The sequence below is a fragment of the Lolium rigidum genome, chromosome 7 (genome assembly GCF_022539505.1).
Source record: "Lolium rigidum isolate FL_2022 chromosome 7, APGP_CSIRO_Lrig_0.1, whole genome shotgun sequence".
In the NCBI taxonomy this organism is placed as follows: Eukaryota; Viridiplantae; Streptophyta; class Magnoliopsida; order Poales; family Poaceae; genus Lolium; species Lolium rigidum.
The window spans coordinates 281,780,840-281,803,646 of NC_061514.1; the positions used below are offsets into that span (position 1 = coordinate 281,780,840).

The 22,807-nt window shown below is 46.4% G+C and overlaps 1 protein-coding gene and 1 long non-coding RNA gene across 3 annotated transcripts; both read left to right on the plus strand.

The window, feature by feature from the left end:
- Nucleotides 1-14,098: 14,098 nt before the first annotated feature.
- Nucleotides 14,099-14,997, plus strand: LOC124670263. The gene is made up of 3 exons (XR_006992461.1): nucleotides 14,099-14,305; nucleotides 14,456-14,682; nucleotides 14,838-14,997. It is a non-coding gene; the product is annotated as an uncharacterized LOC124670263 (long non-coding RNA).
- Nucleotides 14,998-18,323: 3,326 nt separating this feature from the next.
- Nucleotides 18,324-22,540, plus strand: LOC124675248 (hydrophobic protein LTI6A). Of its 2 annotated transcripts, none has more exons than XM_047211317.1 (3): nucleotides 18,324-18,508; nucleotides 18,598-18,713; nucleotides 22,230-22,540. In XM_047211317.1, the coding sequence occupies exons 1-2, from the start codon at nucleotides 18,419-18,421 to the stop codon at nucleotides 18,679-18,681; spliced, it is 174 nt and encodes a 57-aa protein (XP_047067273.1). In that variant the 5' UTR covers nucleotides 18,324-18,418; the 3' UTR covers nucleotides 18,682-18,713; nucleotides 22,230-22,540. The 2 variants fall into 2 exon arrangements, with proteins under 2 accessions (XP_047067273.1, XP_047067272.1); XM_047211316.1 differs by lacking the exon at nucleotides 22,230-22,540 and adding an exon at nucleotides 19,027-19,201.
- The last annotated feature ends 267 nt before the right edge of the window (nucleotides 22,541-22,807 follow it).

The window sequence follows — 22,807 nt, forward strand, 5'->3', positions numbered from 1 at the left end:
TTTGTTTAGTTTAGAAATCTTGAAATATAGAGGCTCAAAGTGGTGACCAGATTGTAATTGTCAAAAATGACCATTATTCTATGTGATCATATTTTGATTTTTGGATTTGGTTTAAATGGTGTTTCTTTGATTTCCAAAGTTGTAATAACTCTTTAATATTATATTGCAAATAATGGTGAAGGTCAAATGGGTCTAGGATCAAAGTTTGCAAAAATAACATAAGTCATATGTTAGGGTTTTTAGGGTTTAACTCTTATTTGATTTCTTTCTCTTTTTGGTTTATTAGTTTGGTGATCTTCACTTGATCACTTTAGGGTTTTAGGGTTCATCACATAAACAATAAAACAATCATCATGGCATATCACTCAAAATGCACAAGTCCTATGCAGGGCACTATATTCAATTTAAAAGTTTTTGTTGGTTCTAAATTTTTGGATCTCTGTAATTCTTCTTCTTTCTTTTATTGAAATTTGGGATGTTACATTGAAGGTACTTACGATTGGGTGGAGGGATAGCGGCCCACTCTGAGGAGGAAGAGGACGCGCACATGCGCCGGTAGGTCCTCGGGGAGGTCGCCCTGCCAATCCGGGTGGAGGAGGAGGCGGAGCCGGAGCGTAGGTCCTCTGGTACGGTGTTGGTGCCGCGATCGAGAAGCGGGGCTCCGGTGGTGCTGTCGGCTACTGACGAGCATGAGGTCGGCTGAACCCCGGTGGCGGCGCAACGCGCGGCGTTCCGTTCGGTGCAGCCGGACGCGGCATGCCCCATGGCATCGGCGCCTGCATCGGGGTTGACGCGAACCCCGGTGGGGGTTCCATCTCCCTGCTGGAGCCCGGTGCACCTGCCGCCATTACTTCCGCCCTCGTCGTCGAATCCCCTAGTGGGGAGGGATCAAAAAACCCCGTTGTCGAGGGATACGCCGGTAGAATCCCGGCGGCTTGAAGAGCAAGGAAGGCAGCGCTGCGAGTTGCCACGTCGACCGGCCTCGTGCTCGCGAACGGCGATGACCGATTCAACATCGGCACGCGACCGACATCGATCTGCGCCGCCGAGTCGCGGCCTTCGGCCTCGTACTCGCGGACGAGGCGCAGGAGCGCCTCGTTGGACCTGGTGGCCGTCGGCCGGACGGCTGGATCCGTCGGTGCTGGAGAGGAAGGCGGAGGAGGCGAGAGGCCATGGCGGCGGTTGATGGGACATGGTGGTGACTATCTGTGCCAAGAGTGAATGGGGAGAGAAGGAGCAAACCGGTGAGGGAAAGTGGGGAGCGAGGACCAAGACAACGCGTTGTCTCCTGCGCTTCTCCATGCGTGCAACCGTTGCACGAGGGCGTGCAAAATGTCACGACAACAGGACAGGCCCGCTGGAAACTACCGATTTAGACGTTCCTCCAGGGTCTATCCCAGGGGTGCTTTGAGAACCGGTTAGGCCACAACCGCGGACCAATTACACGCAACCAAACGCGCCGGTTTTAGCTGGGCCGATGCGAGCCACCCTATGGCTATCACGAGATTTTTCTTTTCTGGTGGAGCGTGCTGGGACGCTCTGGCCCGTTTATACATGGGCTGCCATGCTGTGCCGTGAAATCGAACGAACGTTCCCCGCTTCCCTCGTCGTCAAACCAAAAAAAAAAAAACTTTTGCCTCTGAACTGAGAACACGCGCGCTGACGAAAGCTCTGGCTTCGATGCTCTACTCCGCCGTCAGGCACGGGCTCAAACCGAGGCCACGGTTCCCACCTCCCGCGTCGTCTCCACCGCCGGCTCCCGCTCCCGCCGCCGGTCGCCGCGGCTCTCACGCAGACGCCTCCCCCATCTCCCACGCGTCGCTGCTCCTCCGGCTGCGGTCGAGCCCCGCCCTCGCCGAGGCCCGGCGGCTGCACGCCGCTCTTCTAACCGGCGGCCACCGCCACGGCACCATTCTCCTCGCGCAGCTGGTGCACGTCTACGCCAGGCTCGGCGAAACCTGCCACGCGCTGCGGGTGCTCGACGGAATGCCCAGGCGGAACTCCTTCGCGTGGAACGCCGCGATCAGGGGCCTCGTCAACGCCGGCCGGTTCCCCGACGCGCTGGACACGTACCGGGCGATGGTCCGCGACGGCTCGGTCGCTGCGGACGGATTCACGTACCCGCCCGTCATCAAGGCGTGCGCCGCGCTCGGGGCGGTTGAGCAGGGGAGGCTGATACGAGAGCACGTGGAAGCAGCCATCGCCCGTGGCGAGGCGACGCCCAACGTGTTTGTGCAGTGCGCGCTCGTGGACATGTTCGCCAAGTGCGGGTGCTTGGGCGAGGCGAGGAGCGTGTTCGACACCATGCCGATCAAGGATCTGCCCGCGTGGACTGCGATGATCGGAGGGGCTGTGCACGCCGGGGAGTGGCTTGACGCCATGAATCTGTTCAATCGGATGAGATCAGAAGGTTTCTGTGCTGATTCGGTGATCGTCACCACCGTCATCCCAGCATGTGGTAGGGCGAAAGAGCTACTTACTGGAACCGCGTTGCATGGATGCGCAGTGAGATGTGGAGTTGCTGACGTTACATGTGTTTGCAATGCGCTGGTTGATATGTACTGCAAGTGCGGTTGCCTGGATACGGCTGACTATCTGTTCCGTTCTATCCGTTTCAAGGACGTCGTCTCCTGGAGCACCTTAATCGCAGGGTATTCGCAGAACGGAATGTACCATCTCAGTGTCAGTCTGTTCGCTGAAATGGTGAGTGCTGCAGGGTTTAAACCAAATTCCAACACCATGGCCAGCATACTTCCTAGCATTTCCGAGCTGAAGCTACTCAGACATGGAAAGGAGATTCATGGCTTCTCCTTACGAAATGGACTTGACCAGAGCAAGTTTCTGGGGAGCGCGTTTATAGACTTCTACAGCAGACAAGGGTTCGTAAGGAAGGCAGAGACTGTATTTGAGCTCATGCCAAAGACAGATCTGGTCATTTGGAATTCAATGGTTGCTGGATATGCCGTGAATGGGGATACAGATTCTGCACTGTGTGCATTTAGGGCGCTGCAGAAAGCGGGATTTAAACCTGATCATGTCACTGTTGTTTCAGTTCTTCCGTTGTGCAATCACCACTCCAGGCTCATCCAAGGGAAGGAACTGCACGGGTATGTTGTAAGGCATTGCATGAGCTCAGTTTGCTCAGTTGGTAACGCGCTTATAGATATGTACTGCAAATGTTGTTGCCTAGAAAAGGGCAAGGAGATTTTTCAAGTGATGACGGACCGAGATACTGCTACTTACAACACGCTGATTTCTTCGCTCGGAAAGCATGGCCATGAAGATGAAGCGATGATGTTATTTGATCTAATGAGGAGAGATGGAATTGCGCCCGATAAAGTGACTTTTGTGGCTCTCTTGTCTTCTTGTAGCCATGCAGGCCTTATTGACAAGGGCTTGTACTTCTATGACTCCATGTTACAAGACTACAATATTTCCCCAGATAAGGAGCATTACTCATGCGTTGTTGATCTTTACAGCAGAGCTGGGAAACTTGACGATGCCTGGAAGTTCATTTCTAGTTTGCAAGAAGGGGCAGAAGTAGATGTTCTTGGATGCCTCTTGGGGGCTTGCAGAGTGCATAACAGAACGGATATTGCTGAGCTAGTTTCAAAAAGAATATTTGAACAGAACCCCAGTGATCCGGGTTATCATATTCTGTTGTCCAATATATATGCTGATGCCGGAATGTGGTCTGATGTGACGAGGATCAGAACTATGATAGAAGAGAGGAGTTTGAAGAATAAAACAGGAAATACTTTGATTTAAGGTTATCACAACATAAGTTATGGATCTTATATATTGATCGGTGTTTTGCTAAAATAAGAGAACTGTTGAACAAAAACCATTCATGTTTCATGGAGAAAAACAACTGAAATGGCCCTTAAAAAAAGTCTGGGTGTCATTTATACTTCCAAGATTCAGAATTTGAGGAAACACCTTATGGTTACTTTGTAGCATATGATGGATATAGAATGGAAGTTTAAAACTGCAGAAGTGCGCAAAAAATGTCTGTCCTGGAGGAGGGTTGTCAGAGAATATCTACTGTCTTAAGCACGCTGTTGGAAGATTTTTTTTTCCCATAGGAAACAATTCCATATCTGTAGATATAGGTGAGTAAAAGGTGAACTGGATTTTATTTACTCTATTTATTTTGGAGTTATGTGTTGAGTGGTTCACAATTTTGCTTGTTTTTCTACCTGCAGCCTTATGCTCCCTTTGCACCAGCTATCTAGCAATAAATAATGTAGAGAGGCTGTGCTGATTTCTCAAAGGTCAGAACTTCACATTCATTCACTGTGACTACCATTAGTTCTATATAGTTCTTAATGTTGAATGTTTTCATTTTGTAGGCCATTTTATATGTGAACTATTTTTCTGGATTGCTTGGTACCCCTCATTTTTATATGGGAACTATTTTTCTGGATTGCTTGGTACCCCTCATTGCTCCATTTGCAACTTAATATGTTCTAGTGCAGATTTTCTTTGCTTAACAGGATTGTTTTTATGAAACACCAAGCAGTATATTACAGTGGTGTACAGCTGATGGCATGATAAATCACCTGTTGGTTGGTCCTAGTTGTACTAGTAGAAGGTTAGAGGGTCTAGTATGTAAAATGTACAATATATACACAGGGGGACAGAGGATGAATCGTGTAGGCTCCAGAAAGTTCCTCCCCTTGTTCCTCCCCTTGTTCCTCTTTGGAGAAGTTGAATCCCACAAGAAATATTTCCACAAATAAATCAACATGGTATCAGAGCTGGAGGCGGCGCTCGGCCCTCGCCGGCGTTGAGCCGGTTCCCGTGCTGGAGATCGGGTGGGGAGAAGTGGAGAGAAGGAGGTGCTGCGGCTGCTGGATTGGAGAGGAGAAGAAGGGGGTTGTATCCTGTGACCTGTGGTTGGAGGCGAACCCTGAGAGAAAGGAGGTTGGTGGAGTGTAGCTGCTGTCCTGGAGTTGCAGGTTAGTGCCGAGATCTGAGAGGAGCAGAGCACCTGCAGCAAGATATTTGAAGAGGAGAAGAGGGTTTGTGGCTGCTGCTGTCCTGGAGGCTGGAGTGGAGAGAAGAAGGATTGCTGCTGTGTGTGTTGCTGCTCCCTGCGATTTCTGGAAGTGTGCTGTGGTCCAATCTCTTGGAAGAGTTTGCTTTGTGAACTTGTAGTGAGGCTGTTGTGAACAGAGGCAAGGAACAACAGTGGGGTAATTAGTGGTGTTGGTAGAAGATGGGAGATAAGTCAGGTACTTCAGCGGGGGTCACGGCTGGGGAGCTTGCAGCTGTTTTGCAGGCAATGGATGACAAGTACATGCCTCTATTGGATGCCCTTAGCAGGCAACAAGCAGGATTAAGACATGAAGCTGAGACTAAGGAGGAAATTCATCCGTTACAGCTACCACATATAAAACTAGAAGGTCCAGAAACCTATGTCAGTTGGGCAGAGCATGCTGAAACCATCTTGGTATCAAGGAAACTAAAGGGATATATACTCGGAACTATAAAGAAGCCCGTGGAGGAGGATTCTAAAGAGGGACAGAAGTGGAAAGTGACTAATGCGTTGGTGAGAGCTTGGCTTTTAAGTTCGGTGTCATCTCAGATCGCAAAGCAAGTTGAGAGGATCAAGGAAGCTTCCGAAATTTGGAGGCTCCTCAAAGGTACATTTTCAGGAGTGGGAAATGAAATGTTGGCATGTAAAATTCAGAAGGAATTGCAAGAGTTGAGCCAAGGTGATAAGACTGTGGTCGAGTATGTGTCGGAATTGAAGCGATTGTGGAGTGATCTAGACTACTATGATCCTGTTGAGATGGAATGTGGAAAATGTATTGAGAAATACAATAAGTGGAATGAGAAAAGGCGTGTTAGGGATTTCCTAAATGGTCTCCATCACAGGTTTGAAAATAGGAGGGCGGCTCTTTATGGTAGTGAGAAGTTGCCAAGTCTAGAGCAAGCAATTTCTGCAATCATAAGCGAGGAGACTCGTCTCAGGTTGGAGGCAGCAGGACCAATGGTGCAGGGCATATCACAAAGGTGCTCAGCCTTGCTTGCTGCAGGAGGTGGTAATTGTCAAAATATTGGGACAACTACGTATGGAAGAACATGTTTCGAATGTGGTCAACCAGGGCACTTGAGGGCAGCTTGTCCTGAGTTAATGGGAGGAGGTCGTGGAAGAACCCAGGGCTGCGTGGCAGAGGTCGTGGACGTCTGTATGATGGACGTGGTGGTGGTCATGGAAGGGGCATGCGGCCATCAGGAAGGGCAAATACCACATATGTTACTGAGGACGCATCTCAGACCGTGAATGTTGAAATGACTGCTGATGATCTAGCGAAATGGCATCAATTGAAAGGGTTGAGTTTAGGAGATAAGCAATCCTCGGAGGCGCCCGCACTAGCTGCATCGGCCAACTTTTCTGGTAATAACTCCCATTCTACAAAGTGTAATGATAATTATAAAGGGGCACTATGGCTAATTGACTCCGGTGCTTCTAGACATATGGCCGGCTCTAGGAGAGAGTTTCATAATTATATTTCTGATTTAAATAAAGAGAGTGTAAGACTGGCCGATGGGTCTATTCAAGCTGTTGTTGGTTCTGGAGCAGTCAACTGCACCCCTAATATGTTACTTTCTTCCGTATTGCATGTCCCCTCGTTCCCCATCAATCTTCTGTCAATAAGCTGCATTACTAGAGACCTGAATTGTGTTGCTATGTTCTTCCCCACTTGGTGCATTTTTCAGGAACTTGGGACTGGAAGAAAGCTTGGGATGGGGACCATGCATGAGGGACTATACTACTTGCATGATAATATATCTCCTGTTGTGGCTGCTGCTTCATCTCCTTCGCCCTTAGAAGAATTCCTACTTCAACATCGTCGGCTGGGACACCTGTCTTTTGCTATTTTGGGTCAGCTCTTCCCTAATCTCTATTGTAAAATTAGCAAGGAAAAACTGACATGTGATGCTTGTCAGTATGGGAAGCTAACGAGGAGCACTTATGTGTCATTAGATAATAGGAGTGATGTGCCACTCCAAACTATACATTCGGATGTGTGGGGTCCCAGTAGAGTGGTCTCTATTAATGGATATCGTTATTTTGTTACCTTTATTGACTGTTGCACTAGAACTACTTGGGTCTATGTATTGCGACATAAGAGTGATGTTTTCGAATGCTTTAAAGATTTTCATAATTTAATCAGAACCCAGTATAGTGCATGTGTGAAGGTACTACGTACAGATAATGGTACTGAGTATGTGAATAACCAACTTGATGAATACCTGTCAAGCTATGGAATTGTTCACCAAACTACCTGTCCAGGTACCTCTGAACAAAATGGTCTAGCAGAAAGGAAGAATAGACACATTCTAGAGATTGCACGATGTATAATGTTTGCTATGAATGTTCCTAAATTTTTGTGGAGTGAAGCAGTGATGACTGCAGCATATTTGATGAACAGGATGCCATCTAGGGTGCTTGACTACAAGACACCAATAGAGTGTCTTACTGGGAATACTACATATGTGGTTCCACCAAAGGTATTTGGGTGTTCATTTTTGTGAAGGATTACAGACCTTCGGTTGGTAAACTAGACGCAAGAGCATTAAAGTGTATCTTTGTGGGGTATTCTGGTAAGCAAAAGGGTTATAAATGTTGGTGTCCATCTGAAAGGAGAATGTTTATTAGTATGGACGTAGTATTTAGAGAGCATGAACCGTTTTATGGAGAATCAACTGATTTAACAGATGTGTTTCCTGATTTATTTGCTCATGATATCTCAGATATAGAGACAGGGGGAGGTCAAGAAAAGGAAAAGGATGATGATGCATCAAGAAAGATGATATTTGGAGCAATACCGGTTGAAGATGCGAGCATGTTGGAAACTGAGCGAGGAAAAGTACAAGAAGGGCAACACAATACATCAAATGAAGCACTTCAATGGCCAAGACCAAATGAGGAATGTAACCCTCAAGTGTATACACGAAGGCCCCGGACAGAGGAGGAACATGTACAGGGGGAGGAAACAACTCCATTGGAGTATGATCCTGATACCCAAGTATTGTCTGACACAGATTCTACAACTTTATCTCACACTCCATTGTCCTCCTCGAGCAACGGTAATACTCCTCCGCAATATAATGACTTAGATGTTCCCATTGCACATAGAAAGCAGTCTCGTATTACTGCAAGGAAACTACCTTCACATTTGACTCCTTATCATGTCTCCAATTATGCATCTTATACATCGGTTGGTGATTCATATAAGTCTTTCATTGCAGCACTAGATGCTGCAGGGCCTCTCCCACAAAGTTGGCAAGAAGCAAAACTCCATCCACGATGGAGAGAAGCAATGCTAGAGGAGATGGCCGCTCTTGACAAGAATAATACTTGGGTAATTACTAATCTCCCTGCTAATAAGAGGGTTGTAGGCTGCAAATGGGTGTTTACCATAAAACAAACTCCCGATGGGAAGGTAGAAAGGTATAAGGCCAGACTTGTGGCGAAGGGTTATAGCCAAACCTATGGGGTAGATTATGATGAGATGTTTGCTCCTGTTGCGAAGATGAATACTATTAGAACATTAATCTCGATTGCAGCAAATAATAAGTGGAAACTATTTCAGATGGATGTTAAAAATGCGTTTTTGCATGGTGATTTGCAAGAGGAGGTATATATGGAAATTCCACCAGGGTTCAACAGTAAGGAGACAGAGGGTAAAGTTTGTAAACTGAAAAAGTCACTCTATGGGCTTAAACAGTCACCAAGGGCCTGGTTTGGGAGGTTCCGCAAAGAGATTTGTTCTCTAGGATATCGACAAAGCAATGCTGATCATACTCTCTTTTTTAAGCACCGTCAAAATAAAATTACAATACTTGTGGTCTATGTTGACGACATTGTAATCACAGGCAATGATGAAGAGGAGATAAGGCGCTTGAAGAAGATGTTGGCAAGATCATTTGAAGTCAAGGACCTTGGATTTCTACATTTTTTCTTGGGGATTGAAGTAGCATATGGAGTGCAAGGTATTTACCTCTCGCAAAGAAAGTATGTTCTTGATTTACTTGCTGATACTGGGATGCTAGGATGTAAGCCAGCTGCCACACCAGTTGAACCAAACCATCGCATTAGAGCTGATTCTGGTGATCCAGTTGATAAGAGTAGATATCAAAGACTAGTTGGGCGGTTAATCTATCTTTCACATACTAGGCCAGATATTGCATATGCTGTTAGCATTGTGAGCAGATATATGCATGACCCTCGATCTAATCATCTAGATGCGGTGAATAGAATTCTGCGGTATCTTAAAGGTTGCCCTGGAAAAGGAATCCTATTTTCAAACTTTGGACATCTAAAATTAGAAGGTTACACTGATGCTGATTGGGCTGGATGTTTAGATGATAGAAGATCCACTTCAGGCTACTGCATATTTGTTGGAAGCAATCTGGTTAGTTGGAGGAGTAAGAAACAAAGTGTGGTGGCTAGGTCTACTGCAGAAGCAGAGCTAAGATCTCTGGCTTCGGGCTTGTGTGAGTTATTGTGGCTGCAGTTATTGTTAACTGAACTCCGGTTGCATCAGGGAACGCCTCTTCAGCTTTACTGTGATAATCAGGCCACAATTAATATAGTGCATAATCCTGTCCAGCATGATAGAACAAAGCATATCGAAATAGATAGGCACTTCATTAAAGAAAAGCTAGAGGAGGGAGCACTCCAAATTAGCTTTGTAAAATCTGGAGATCAACTTGCTGATGTGTTGACAAAAGGTGTCAATGTTGTATCTTTCATAAGGATATGTGACAAGATGGGGCTCTTAGACATTTTCGCCCCATCTTGAGGGGGAGTGTTGGTTGGTCCTAGTTGTACTAGTAGAAGGTTAGAGGGTCTAGTATGTAAAATGTACAATATATACACAGGGGGACAGAGGATGAATCGTGTAGGCTCCAGAAAGTTCCTCCCCTTGTTCCTCCCCTTGTTCCTCTTTGGAGAAGTTGAATCCCACAAGAAATATTTCCACAAATAAATCAACATCACCCAGCGCAGTCAGACTTCCTGCTTTTCTACTTGGGTTGCAGGTAATCTCAGTTTGCAGTCTACTAGTCTGGAGTTCTTTTATACAACACCCAAAATAATAGTATTATTATTTCTTAATAGTGTCTGAAGAAACAGCATTAAGACTTGTGCCTATTGTCGGGATCAAGGAATATCCTCTGTTTTGTGCTTAGCCTTGTTTTGCTTGAACTGGTAGCTTTGTGTTCTTTAGCTGTCCACCTACGTGCTTGTATCTCTAGCTGGTATCCCCAGTCTTCTTTTTTTCTTTCATTGAGTTTCTGGTTCGTCTTGTAATCCTGGCCGGTTGTTGGCTTCGTTAATTCAAAGCCGGGCTCATTTCGAGCTTTCCATCTAAAAAGAAACAGCATTAACCTAGTGCAAGTTCAACCTCTAGATGTTGATGTTTGCAAATGAAATATGGAGTTATACATTTTGGACTCTGAATCAAAACCAAAAGCCTTTCCAATAACTCTTTGAATTCACAATTATCCTTTGAAATATCGATTGCCATGATTCTGAATCTTTTTCACCACACAAGCAACATCTAGACCACACTGCTACTTCAATCTCCACAATGGATTCAGCATATTACAGTGCATGCTCCTACTTAAATCTCTTCACCTGTTGCTATCATATACTAAAACGACGATGTTTCCATCAAATAGTGCTAAAGCAGAAAGATTCTTAAAGTAGATTATATAAAGCATCCGAAACTCACAGCTGGATAATTGATCGGCAAAGTTGTTATGCCTATACAGAGTGAGCTCACTGCATGTCTGTCAGACAGTGGATGCCCTACCTATCCTGCTGATTGTTGCTGATGTCTGAAGTTTGTGCAAACAGCAAGAACATGGTCTACATTATTACAGCTTTTGTTGTGTCCATGCAGTTTCCTAGAACCGGTGGGACAAGAGGCTGCTAACTTGCTGACTTTGCGTATGAGGCGGTGATGCACACAGATGCTTCAAGTATATCAGGTTTGACATATTTCTTGCTGTTACTTTCTTTTGAAAGCATAAACATGGCTATTTGACTACTTATATTACCATATCACTTCTTTCTGGAGAGTTGTATCACGCCACTGTTCAAGAAGAGTGCTTCTGTGACTTTTCATCTCTTGAAACAACTAGACAACTACTGATGTCTCTTAAGGACTAAAGCGACTGAAACACCGCTTTTCCACGATTGTTGTTTTGCCGCCCATGGTGTCCTAATTTAGTTCCTTACTATTGTGTAAGATAGACAGATTGACTTGCAAGATCCAAGAAAGGAAACGGGAATGGTTATCCTATCCAGGTCACATCTACTGACCAACTCTGGAAGTTGTAGTGGCCGGTATGATTCGGGCCACCTGCCTTCTTGCAATGGTAACCATCTTTCCTCCACAGAAATCTGAAATTCAGAGTATATGTACGCGATCCAAATTAACTATGAGGAACTACTATTTTTATCCACTCAGATCGCAATTACATGTTACTACGCTTAGCCAGCTAACTCACAGCACCGCTATCTGCAGATATACTGGGCTGAGCAATGAAAGCCAACACACCACATGTTCTAGAGTCTTGCTCTGCACATTACCCTACCCTAAGCTTCACAAAAAACAAACAGCTGGTTACTAGACTGATTATCATTGCTTAAGCTCAAGCCCTTGCCCGTAAACAGAAAACTGGGAGATTCTTGAACGGCACGCCGATCCATGTGTACAACTGATGGCATTGATAAAACACCCAAGGCAGACTTCTTGCTTTTCTACTTGGGTTGCAGGTAATCTCAGTTTGCAGTCTATACTAGTCTGAAGTTCTTTTATATAACACCCAAAGTAATATTATTTCTTAATAGTGTCTGAAGAAACAGCATTAACCCAGTGCAAGTTCAACCTCCAGATAGTGATGTTTGCGGAGTTATACATTTTGGATTCTACGGTTGAAACCTGAAGACTTTCAATAACTGTTTGAATTCCCAATTATCCTTTGAAATATCAATTAATATGATTCTGAATCTTTTTCATCACACACGCAACATCTAGACCACACTGCTACTTAAATCTCCACAAAGGGTTCAGCTTACTACAGTGCATGCTCCTACTTAAATCTCTTCACCTATTGCTATCATATACTACAACTACAACGACGATGTTTCCATCAGATAGTGCGAAAAGCAAAAAAGATTTTTTAAGTGGATTATGTAAAGCATCCGGACTTCACTGCTGGATAATTGCCCAGTGGAGTTGGTATGCCTGAGGGCATCTCCACCGCTATGACCCAAACCGGACGCGTTGGCAATTTTGGTCAATTTTTAGACAAAAGTCAATGACAACAAAAAAAAGAAAACAAAAACAAAACAAAAACAAATTAAATTAAATTTAAACTAAAGTTCATTTAAACTTAGCCCTATTTTGGGCAATTTTTAGACAAAAGAAAGCCCTATATGGGCTTTAAACTAACAAAAGGGGGGAAACCCTAGTCTAGGGTTTGGGACGCGGTGGCCGCCGGCGCGCCACCCTACTCCCAGTAGTACTCGCCGTCGTCGCCGTCAATGAGGATGACACCCCCCAGCGGCGACGCGCTGTTCCGGCTGGACACACCGGGGACTCCGGCCAGGGCGACCACTGCGCCCTTTCCCAAGCGGAGTGCGAGTCCGGAGGACTCGCCGGCCCGCGCAGGTGTGCCAGCCGCGCCGCCTCCTTCTGTCGCTGCTCCGCCGCAGCGGCCTGCAGCTCCGCCTCATGCCGGAGCGCGGCTAGGCGCTCCTCCTCCTCCTGGAGCGCGTCCTGGCGCGTGGCCTCCTCCTGCCGGCGCGCCATGGCGAGAAACGCCCACGCGTCGGCGTCCTCCTTGACCTTTTTGGCTGCCTCCTCCAGCGCGGAGGCACGTAGCACCTCGGCGAGGTGCGGCCATTCGGCCAGCTCCTCAAGGTCGTTGACCTCGCGAGACGCCGCCAGCTCGGCTTGCAGCTTGGGGTTGTCGTCCTCCTCGGGCTGGGCCTATGGCGCTGGCGCGGCCCGCGGCGGAGTAGCCGCAGGCTCGTCGATCTAGAGGCCGCCGGGGCGGCGGCCAGCCCTCCTACCCGGCATGCGCGGCTGCGCGCGAGGCCTCGCCGTTGCCAAGGTGAGGCAGGTGCGCCGGCGCGCATCGTGCTCCACCTCGAACCACAAGTCCCATTAGGGACTCGTGTCGCTGTAGGCGGGGTCCTCCAGGAGGTCCGCCGGCAGCTGCGCGCGCCGCCTATGGATCTCCGCCAGGCATGCGCGGCCGGTGGCCAGGATCGGCGGCACCGGAACCCGATCTGGGCTCAGGTGCCATCCGTGGGGGGACGTGGGAGGTGCACGTCGCCCCAGACATTGGGGCGCCAGCCTCCCAGAAGATCTGCGCCACCACGACGGTGACGTAGATCCGGTCGCGCATCGGCGCCGGTGGCCCCATGTTGAAAGCCGCCGGCGCGGCTCGCCAGCTGCTGCCGGCCTCGTGGTCGTTCGCCGATGGCTCGAACTCGCGCTTCGGGGTCATGGCAGCGCGGAAGCTCCAGCGTGCGGGCGGAGTGGAGTGGGGAGTGGGGAATGGATAGACAGTCCCCCTCCCAGCCCACATTTAATAGGCCTGCCCGCTGACAGGTGGGCCAGCGAGGTGAGCAGGCGGACGCGCGAGGACGCCGCGTGCCATCCGCGGCCACGCAAACATGGCCCAGATTTGGGCCGTGTTTGGGTCGTCCCGTGAGCCGGGTTTGGGTCGTCCCGGACACCACGTCCATCCGCATTTGGAATGTGTCGCTGCGTTGAGCCGCGTTTTTGTCCGCCGCGACCCATCGGTACTCGCGCGGGCGCCGGGATGGGTAGCCGCGTGGGAGATGGCATGAGTGAGCTTACTGCATGTCTATGTCAGACAGTGGATGCCTACCTATCCTGCTGATTGTTGCTGCTGTCTTAAGTATGTGCAAAGGGTAATAACATGGTCTACATTATTACAGCTTTTGTCGTGTCCACGCAGTTTCCTACAACCGGGTGGGACAAGAGGCAACTAACTTGCTGACCTGAATCAACTAGTAATGTCTCTAAGGAGTAAGCAGACTGAAGCACTTTGCTTTTCCAAGATTGTTGTTTTGCCGTCCACGGTGTCCTAATTTAGTTTCTTATGGTGTAAGGTCGACAGATTGACTTGCAAGATCCAAGAGAGCAAATTGCCATCGCTTTCCTATCCAGGTCACATCTACACACCAACTCTGGAAGTTGTAGTGGCCGGTATGATTCGGGACACCTGCCTTCCGGCAATGGTAACTATCTTCCTCCACAGAAATCTGAAATTCAGAGTTTCTACATACGCAATCCAAATTAACTATGACGAACTACTATTTTTATTCACTCAGATCGCAATCACATGTCGCTATGCTTAGCCAGCTAACCCACAGCACCGCCATCTGCAGATACACCGGGGCGAGCAATGAAAGCCAACACAAGACATGTTCTGGAGTCTTGCTCTGCACATTTCGCTGCCCAAAGCTTCACAAAAAATAAACAGCTAGTTACTAGGCTGATTAGCGTTGTTTAAGCTCAAGCCCTCACCATTGGCTGCGAGAAACAGAAAACTGGCAGATTCTTGAATGGCGCATCCATCCATGTGGGCGGATAAGGACGTGCTCCTGAGAATGAGGTACACCGACCCACGCCCCTCTCTTCACGCCGCAGCCCATGCTCATGAATTGCTTTGATGTCCTGTTTCACCGGCCATGGGGGGAGGTGCTGCTGCAGGAGACAGGCTTGGACGTATGCTTGATCTGATGATTCATTGGCTCATGATGTGTGTAGGGCGCTGCTGCTTCTGCTGCACAGTGGCGTTGTGGAGCTCAGTTTCCTCAGTAGGGGTCTGCTCCCCATTCAATTCATGGGCAATGGCTTGGCTTGGTGTGCAGCAGGATAACCATATGCCCCGAGACCACTATGATGTTCAATTATCATGCAAGATTTTGCATTATGAATGGAGGAGGCGTTTTGGCTCATAGGAGCATATGCTCTCATTATACAAAATAATTAAAAAATAATTTTAAAAATAGCAAAAAATTCTGACATAATTTTTTTTGGTGTACATCATGACATTCTATGTTAGTGCACAAGTTTTCGTGGAGAAACAACATTTTATGTGACGTGTACAAAAAAGACAAAAAAATATCCTATACGTAGTCATGTTACAGCATCAAAATTTGTCTTTTTTACAGGAGCCACAATTTTTTTTAGTTTTTTTTTGAAAACTTGTGTACGAACATAAAATATGCAGATGTACATGTAAAATTTTATTTTAGATTTTTTTGACACTTCGAAATGTTGATTCAGATAATGGGAGCAAATGCTCCTATGAGCCAAAGTGAATATCCCATTATGAATGCTAGTACTAGCTCCATTATATGTCGTGTTTGATTTGATCCAACACTGCCTAACAACTGATAAGACGGGCTAGTGGTTTAGTAATGGTCTATGTTGTAGTGTTTTTTTTTAGGGTTCTGTGTAGCTTATTTTCCATTGTGCATATGCCTCTTCTGTTTAAATGTTGCTATCTTTTACCTAAATGTAAGTCTTTTTAGAAAGCTAAACTAGCTAAGACTTCTGTTTAAATGTTGCTATCTATTTTGGAAGTCAGGTAGTAGCTTGTAGAGATATGTTCTGGTCCAGACAATCCGGCTGGGTCGTGACTGAAAATGCACTGTAAACATCAAGTTAAAAATGTCAACCACACCCAAAAATTATTAGATGATTCTGCTAAAAGCAACACCCTTTCAATGCTGCAGCGTGAGACCACTATGATGTTTAGTTATCATGCAAGATTGCATTATGGATGCTATACTAGCTACTCCCTCGGTGCAAAAATAAATGTCTCAACTTTTTCTAAATACGGATGTATCTACAGTAAAGTGTGTCTACATACATCTATATCTAGATAAAACTAAGACAATTATTTTTGGACGGAGATGGTAGCTCACTAGCCAAGACGGGCTTGTAGTTTAGTATTGAATGTCAATTTGCCAACTGCCAGCGACCAATGCGTAGCTTATTTTCCATTTTTGCATATATCTCTCCTGTTTAAATGTTGCTGTCTAATACATTGTAGTGATATGTTCCGGTGTGGGGGCAACTGGTCTGGGTCGTGCTTGAAACTGTACTGCCCAACCTAAACTAGCTAAGACTTACCTCTAAATTAAACATCAGGTTAAAATGTCAACTACGCCCAAAGTTAAAATTATAGGATGATGATACTGCTAAAAGCAACACAATTTCAGTCCTGCGGGCATCTTATACTTTTTGAGTTCGAGAACATGCAAGGGCATCAATAAATCTCGATCTTCCAGGTATGCATCTTACTACTTTAGTTCTTTCCAGGGTAGCCGTCCAACAATTCCCTGGATCCACATGAAGATGCTAGGGAATAAACAGCTCTCGGTCTTCTCGGTCATAAATCATAATGCGAGGTTAGCTCAGCCTACTTGTCATGCATGATTCCCTACCAGAAAGGCCGCAGAGAGGATTATCAGGAAGACGTCTGAGTCTTAGTCGCTCTCTTTAATCAAGCAAACTCTTGCTTGATTGATCCTGGTGATCGAAGAGCATTCTGGAGGAGCATGCCATGGACCCTACTACGTTCGTGCATGATCACACTAAAGACTATCAAATGTCCTGTCACTCAAAAAGAGATCTCGCGGGCATAACCACCCCGGATGCCTGCCTGTAGCGTGACAGGGAGTTTGGTGTGGCCGGTAGATGTTGCTGTCGTGCCAACTCGCTCTGGGTTTCAAAGACGAACGGGTTGAAGCCTTGAAGGGCTGTATACTATTGTTGCCCGTTCTATAGGATTTTTAATTCATAAGACGATGTCGGTCAGTATGCCGAGTTACCCTTTGCCGTGCTTAATGCCAGTTTCCTACTACTAAATATTTGGGTATTTCAATTTATTATCAGAGACTTACAATGCCGAATGAAAACAGATAGAGGAATGCTACACTTAAGATTAACTAGTTGAAAAGGTAAATTATTATTCTTGGGAGAAAGGGTTCTCATTAATTAACTCTCGGTAAAGTAACATGATATCATTATTCCGGCTCCTAAAAGGAGTCTTAAAATGTTTGGATTATTTTCGACCAAAGATTCTTGTGGCAAGGTCATAGTGAGAAAAAGAAGAAATATTGGTTGGTTAAGTGGAGTGTTTCGCTGCCCTAAAGCCTAAAGGCCAAGTAGGGCTTGGGATTCACGATCTTTAGGTTAAGAATAGAGCTCTCCTAGGTAAATGGATTTTCAAGCTTCTTACAGGAGATGGGTGACAAACTCTCCTAAAGAGAAAATACGTTGGCTCACGTCTCAGGTTTTGTTGAAACCGGATGACTCGCACTTCTTTATTAGTCTTATGGCAACGAAGAAATTCTTCTTCCCATATGGTTCATTCTCAATTAGTGATGACTTAGAGATAAAGTTGTGGCTCCATGAACACTATCCTGCTTTGTATAATATTATTCGTCAGAAGGGTGATACGATTATTAGGGTGTTGAAAACTTCCCAATAAAATATGGCGTTCGGACGAGATTTCATTGAAGCAAAGCTAGCATCTTGAAATGCTCTGCTTCAGCGTCTAGATTCTATACTATTTGTTTTGATGGAATCTACATCAGAGTAAAAAAAATTCTACGTGGACTCTATGAACAAAACTGTTAACTTGCTGCTGAAATCTGACTGTTGCAAGAATTGGACTTCCACAAGCAACGGCTAGGCACCCGTGGATGTGGATGTGGATATGATGCCACTTGGCTAGCTCTCGATCAAGCCTGAAATAATGAAGCGGATGCCAGCGGGGGAACGGCACTTGAATAGAGAGCGGTGAGGCATGCACCATGGGTTCGTCGACACGACGACGCTGACGATGGAACACACACAGGTGACCGTTTGTGCTATCCACGAATTAGCAGTCAAAATGTACTCGTAGCCGGGATAATAGTTAGGAGCGCGGTTGTCTGTTCTGCTGGAGCCTCGTAACCTTCAATGTTGTTAAGCAAGAAAACCCATCAACGGAAACTCTGATGGAGAAGAAGCGCGTTTGTTTGTCCGGCAGAAAAGCCGGCGCGAAAACCGCAGAAGGATTAACAATCGGACCGAAGGACTGGGTGGCCGTTGGAGCCCCAACAGCGAAGCACACGCGGGCGGGGCTGGCCGGCAGGGGGAACCTTCGGACCCGATCCCATCCCATCCGACGTAACGTGACCCGGAACGCCGTCGGCGCCTCGCCATCGTCGTCGTCTTTATAAAGTGGCCTTGCTCGCACACTCCTCCTCAGGGCATTAGCATCACACCATCATCGCTAGCGACACATCCCTTTCCTCCTTGCTGTTTCGTCTCCTTGGAGAGAGAAGAAGATGTCGGACGAGGGCACGGCGAACTGCATCGACATCATCCTCGCCATCATCCTGCCGCCGCTCGGCGTCTTCTTCAAGTTCGCCTGCGGGGTAATTAGGCGGCTTGGAGCTTGTCCTTGTCTCCAGTCTCTCCTAGCTCTAGACGATGTGGTTACTGATTCTTTGTGCTGCGTTTGCAGATCGAGTTCTGGATCTGCTTGCTGCTCACCTTCTTCGGCTACCTCCCCGGCATCATCTATGCCGTCTGGGTCATCACCAGGTAGAGGGCTCCCCCTCCCTGCCCTCCATCCACAAGGTATGCTGTATGCATGCACTTTCAGGAACTTGGAACTTTCCCCATGATTTTGGTTTCTGGACCCAGCTGTCCCTGGGGACATGAACATCTCTGCTCGGGTTAGGCCTTTGTGTTTGTGGTATTAACAGAAGAGAAGAAAAATCCCACCTTTAACCAAGAAAAAAAAAGCAAGAAAATGGTTTGCAAATCCAACAAAATAGCTCTTCTTTTCCTGTTTTTGCTCCATCTCTCTTCCTGAAAAAAGAGTGGTTTTTTCTTGTTACAACTGCTTGAGGTTGCGGACGAACTAACTAACCATGCTTGTTCTTGGCAGGTGATGGCGATCCTGTTCTGTGCTCTGGTGGTATAATCTGTTCGTTTGAGACGGTTCATTGTGCTGCGTCTGCATGTGTGTGTGTGTTCGTGCTGTAAATCTGTTCTGTGTTTGTGTGCTTAGCTTGCTCCTCTTCTCGCACCTTCTCCACTCCAGTGGCGCCATCAGCATCATCATCATCATCATCATTCAGTTCATCCTTGTGTCTCCGTCCCTGTATTTCGATTAATTAATGGATTAATCAATTGATTGGTGGAGGAATCCCGTTGTTTCCTGCCTCAGCATTAATTCTTGCGCAAATACATGTGTTTTTGTTTTGTTGAGAATTTCCTGCGGCCAAGGTTGCGAATTTCAAACGGATAGATGTGACAAACGGGTTGTGGATCGGGAAACGGCATGGAAAACAGTGGGCGTTTGTCACGTTCGCAGTGGGAGTGGGAGCGCAATCACTCTCTCTATCTACTTTTTCTTAGTCTATCATCTGGCTGCTACCTGTATCTATCTCTCATTTATTATTTTGTTTTCGAGCGAATAATGATCTGAAGGACAAGTGAAGAGTGACGGATCCTTGACAAAAAGCAAGCTCAACGTGGCGCCTGGCCGCCTAGTACCCGCAAAAAAAAACGTGGCGCCTAGTGTACAGTCTGCGGTGTCGTCTACAACGTTGTATTGTAGAACAATGCACAGGGCAGGGAAGAAGATGTGACATGTGCGGATCAATTGCATGCACGCCCAAATTTAATCCTGGGCTCGACGCACAGAAACGGGGGAATCCTAAACCATACATATGGCACTAGCACCCAAAGCTTAAAAACAGCTCCTAAAATTAATCCACAGGTCTCAATTGTTTTCATGACATGCACACAATATATACCAACGATGCCCCAAACTGTCAAATACACTGCTCAAATCACAAATCTAGAAACAGAACAAGAAACTAATGTTACAAACTGAATGCCAGATTTTGCTAATTCTTCGGGCATGTGAACTACTATTATAAGTAGCATGATTTTTCTTTTTTTGTTTCTCGAGCCACGAGTCAAATTTTGAACTGAATTTGGTTTACATGGAAGATGGGTGGTGTGTCCACGAAGAAAGTCCACTTTTCGTCCTCAACCATTGCCAACTTAAAATTCACTTTTAGTCACAAAACTTTTGTTTGGATCAAAACTGACCACAAAGCTTCCTATATTGATATCAAGCCAATCCACGGACGAACCGTTTTGCCCCTGCTCTCTCTCCCAGGCGGCGGGCAGCAGATCCCATCTCCACCGGCGTGAGATCTGGGCCCCTCTTCCTCCGCTTGCCGCTCCGGCGGCAGGAGGGGGAGGGGACCTCGTTTCTCCTCCGTTTTGTAGTTAGGGCTTGTCTGCTGTGGTGCGTCGTTGGGGTGGTGGGAGCGGCGCCCGGGCAAATAAATCTGCCTCAACTCCACTCCCACACCGGCAGCGACCTTCATGGCGGCGTCTCGGAGTTGTTGGCAAAGTGTGCTTGTCGATCTTTCAGGTCGGCAGCTTGGTCTTCTCGCCGTTCTTCAGATCTGGCGAGATCTGTTTCTCGACGTGTCACTGGCGTTTGTCGTTGTCCACGACGATGCTGGGGGCCGGGGCGAGGTGGTTCTTCTGGAGCGGAGATGTTGGTCCGGAGGTGGTGGATATGCCGTTCTTCTCCGACTTCGTCGATGGGAGGCGGCGTATCTTGGTCCAAGACAGCACGGGGACGTCCCCCGGTCGACGTGCCACAGCGACATGTGCCTCGCTGCTTGCGGCGGGCTCGTTCATCGACTCACAAAGCCTCTTTGGCAATGGTGCCTTTTGGATCTTGCAATGGTGGAGGCTCGGCGTCTCTTCTTGCGTTCGTCTCGGCGGCGGTGGATTTAGACGGCGGCCGGCGGCTATGGTGGTTGCAGGAAACTCTAAGGATCGTTTTGTATTTCTCGATCTTTTAGGATTTTCTCTGCAAATTCAGGATAATCATTTTATCCCGGTTTGTCTTTTAGTTTCCACATATGTTGCTTTATGTAACTTGGTTTTTGATTAATGAAATATGTGGTTTCTCTCAAAAAAAAGCTTCCTATATTGATCACTTTTTTCGATTATGCATTAACACCCGATTGCTAAAAGTCAAAGATCTATCCAACCGTATTGAACACTTAAGTTCATCAGAAACAGAGACGATGAATTGGTGTCTGTAGAAAATGTATGTGATGTAGTTGTTCATCTTATTTATGTTTGCTGACATTTTTATCAGAAAATGAGGTGTATTCTAGCTATAATGTGTGCTGAGAACCCCGGTTTGGTCAGATTTGGTTCGAGAAATATGTGGTTTTCAGTAACCAGGTGCCCACATCGACAAAAAAATCCTCGAAACCGTGATATGATCGATTTAGCAAATTCAATGTATGTTTTAAACTAAACACAAGTTTTGGGACTAAAAAAGTGAACTTTTAGCAATGTTGGAAGACGAAAAGCGGACTTTCTTCTATGTCTACATACTGAATTACATTAAGAATTTTACGACTTTTACAAGGTGCTATCTAACTCCGCCAAATACACTTCACCAAAACACATCTATTGGGGCTAGTATAACAGAAAAAGAAACTAGGGCTTTCTAGAATTCTTACACATAACCTGCACTCCGCGTATAATGAATAGCAAAAATACTCAAAATTACAATATTTGGGAAAAATGATATGGTTTTTTTCCCAAAATACCAAGTGTATCAACTAGAGCTATTTAAGTTCTAATTATTTTGAATTTTCACCTTGAGTCTGGTCAGAGTTTGCCAATAAAAATGTACGATTAATCCAGCGAACCTAATCAAAAATTCACAGTCTGGGTGAGAAAAAAAAACTACTACTATAAGCCTTGTAAAGAAAAATTGCTTCACTAATTTTATAAACTTGGGGGGTGGGGGGGGAGTGGCCCCCTGACTTGTACACAGGTACGTCACTGTACCCACCACACACCAAACGTGGACCATCTTCTTTTCCTGTTTTTGCACACAGGTATTAACAGAAGAGAAGAAAAATCCCACCTTTATCCGAGAAAAAAAAAAGCAAGAAAATGGTTTGCAAATCCAACAAAATAGCTCTTCTTTTCCTGTTTTTGCTCCATCTCTCTTCCTGAAAAAAGAGTGGTTTTTTCTTGTTACAACTGCTTGAGGTTGCGGACGAACTAACTAACCATGCTTGTTCTTGGCAGGTGATGACGATCCTGTTCTGTGCTCTGGTGGTATAATCTGTTCGTTTGAGACGGTTCATGGTGCTGCGTCTGCATGTGTGTGTGTTCGTGCTGTAAATCTGTTTTGTGTTTGTGTGCTTAGCTTGCTCCTGTTCTCGCACCTTCTCCACTCCAGTGGCGCCATCATCATCATCATCATCATCATCATCATCATCATCATCCAGTTCATCCTTGTGTCTCCGTCCCTGTAATTTCGATTAATTAATGGATTAATCAATTGATTGGTGGAGGAATCTCGTTGTTTCCTGCCTCGGCATTCATTCTTGCGCAAATACTGTGTTGTTGTTTTGTTGAGAATTTCCTGCGGCCAAGGTTGCGAATTTCAAACGGACAGATGTGACAAATGAGTCATGGATCGGAAAACGGTATAGAAAACAGTGGGCGTTTGTCGCGCTCGCAGTGGGAGTGGGAGCGGAGTCACTCTCTCTATCTACTTTTTCTTAGGGCATCTCCACCGGGGCGACACAAACGGATATTTTTCGTCCGTTTGCGTCTGCGCGGACGAAAAATGCGCTCCAGCGGGTAGACGCAAAACGTCC

Bases quoted from the DNA above. Each gene is read 5' to 3' on its own strand.
- LOC124675248 (XM_047211317.1), top strand. From the start codon at position 18,419: ATGTCGGACGAGGGCACGGCGAACTGCATCGACATCATCCTCGCCATC. The intron at 18,509-18,597 runs GTAATTAGGCGG...CTGCGTTTGCAG, and splicing joins TCTTCAAGTTCGCCTGCGGG to ATCGAGTTCTGGATCTGCTT.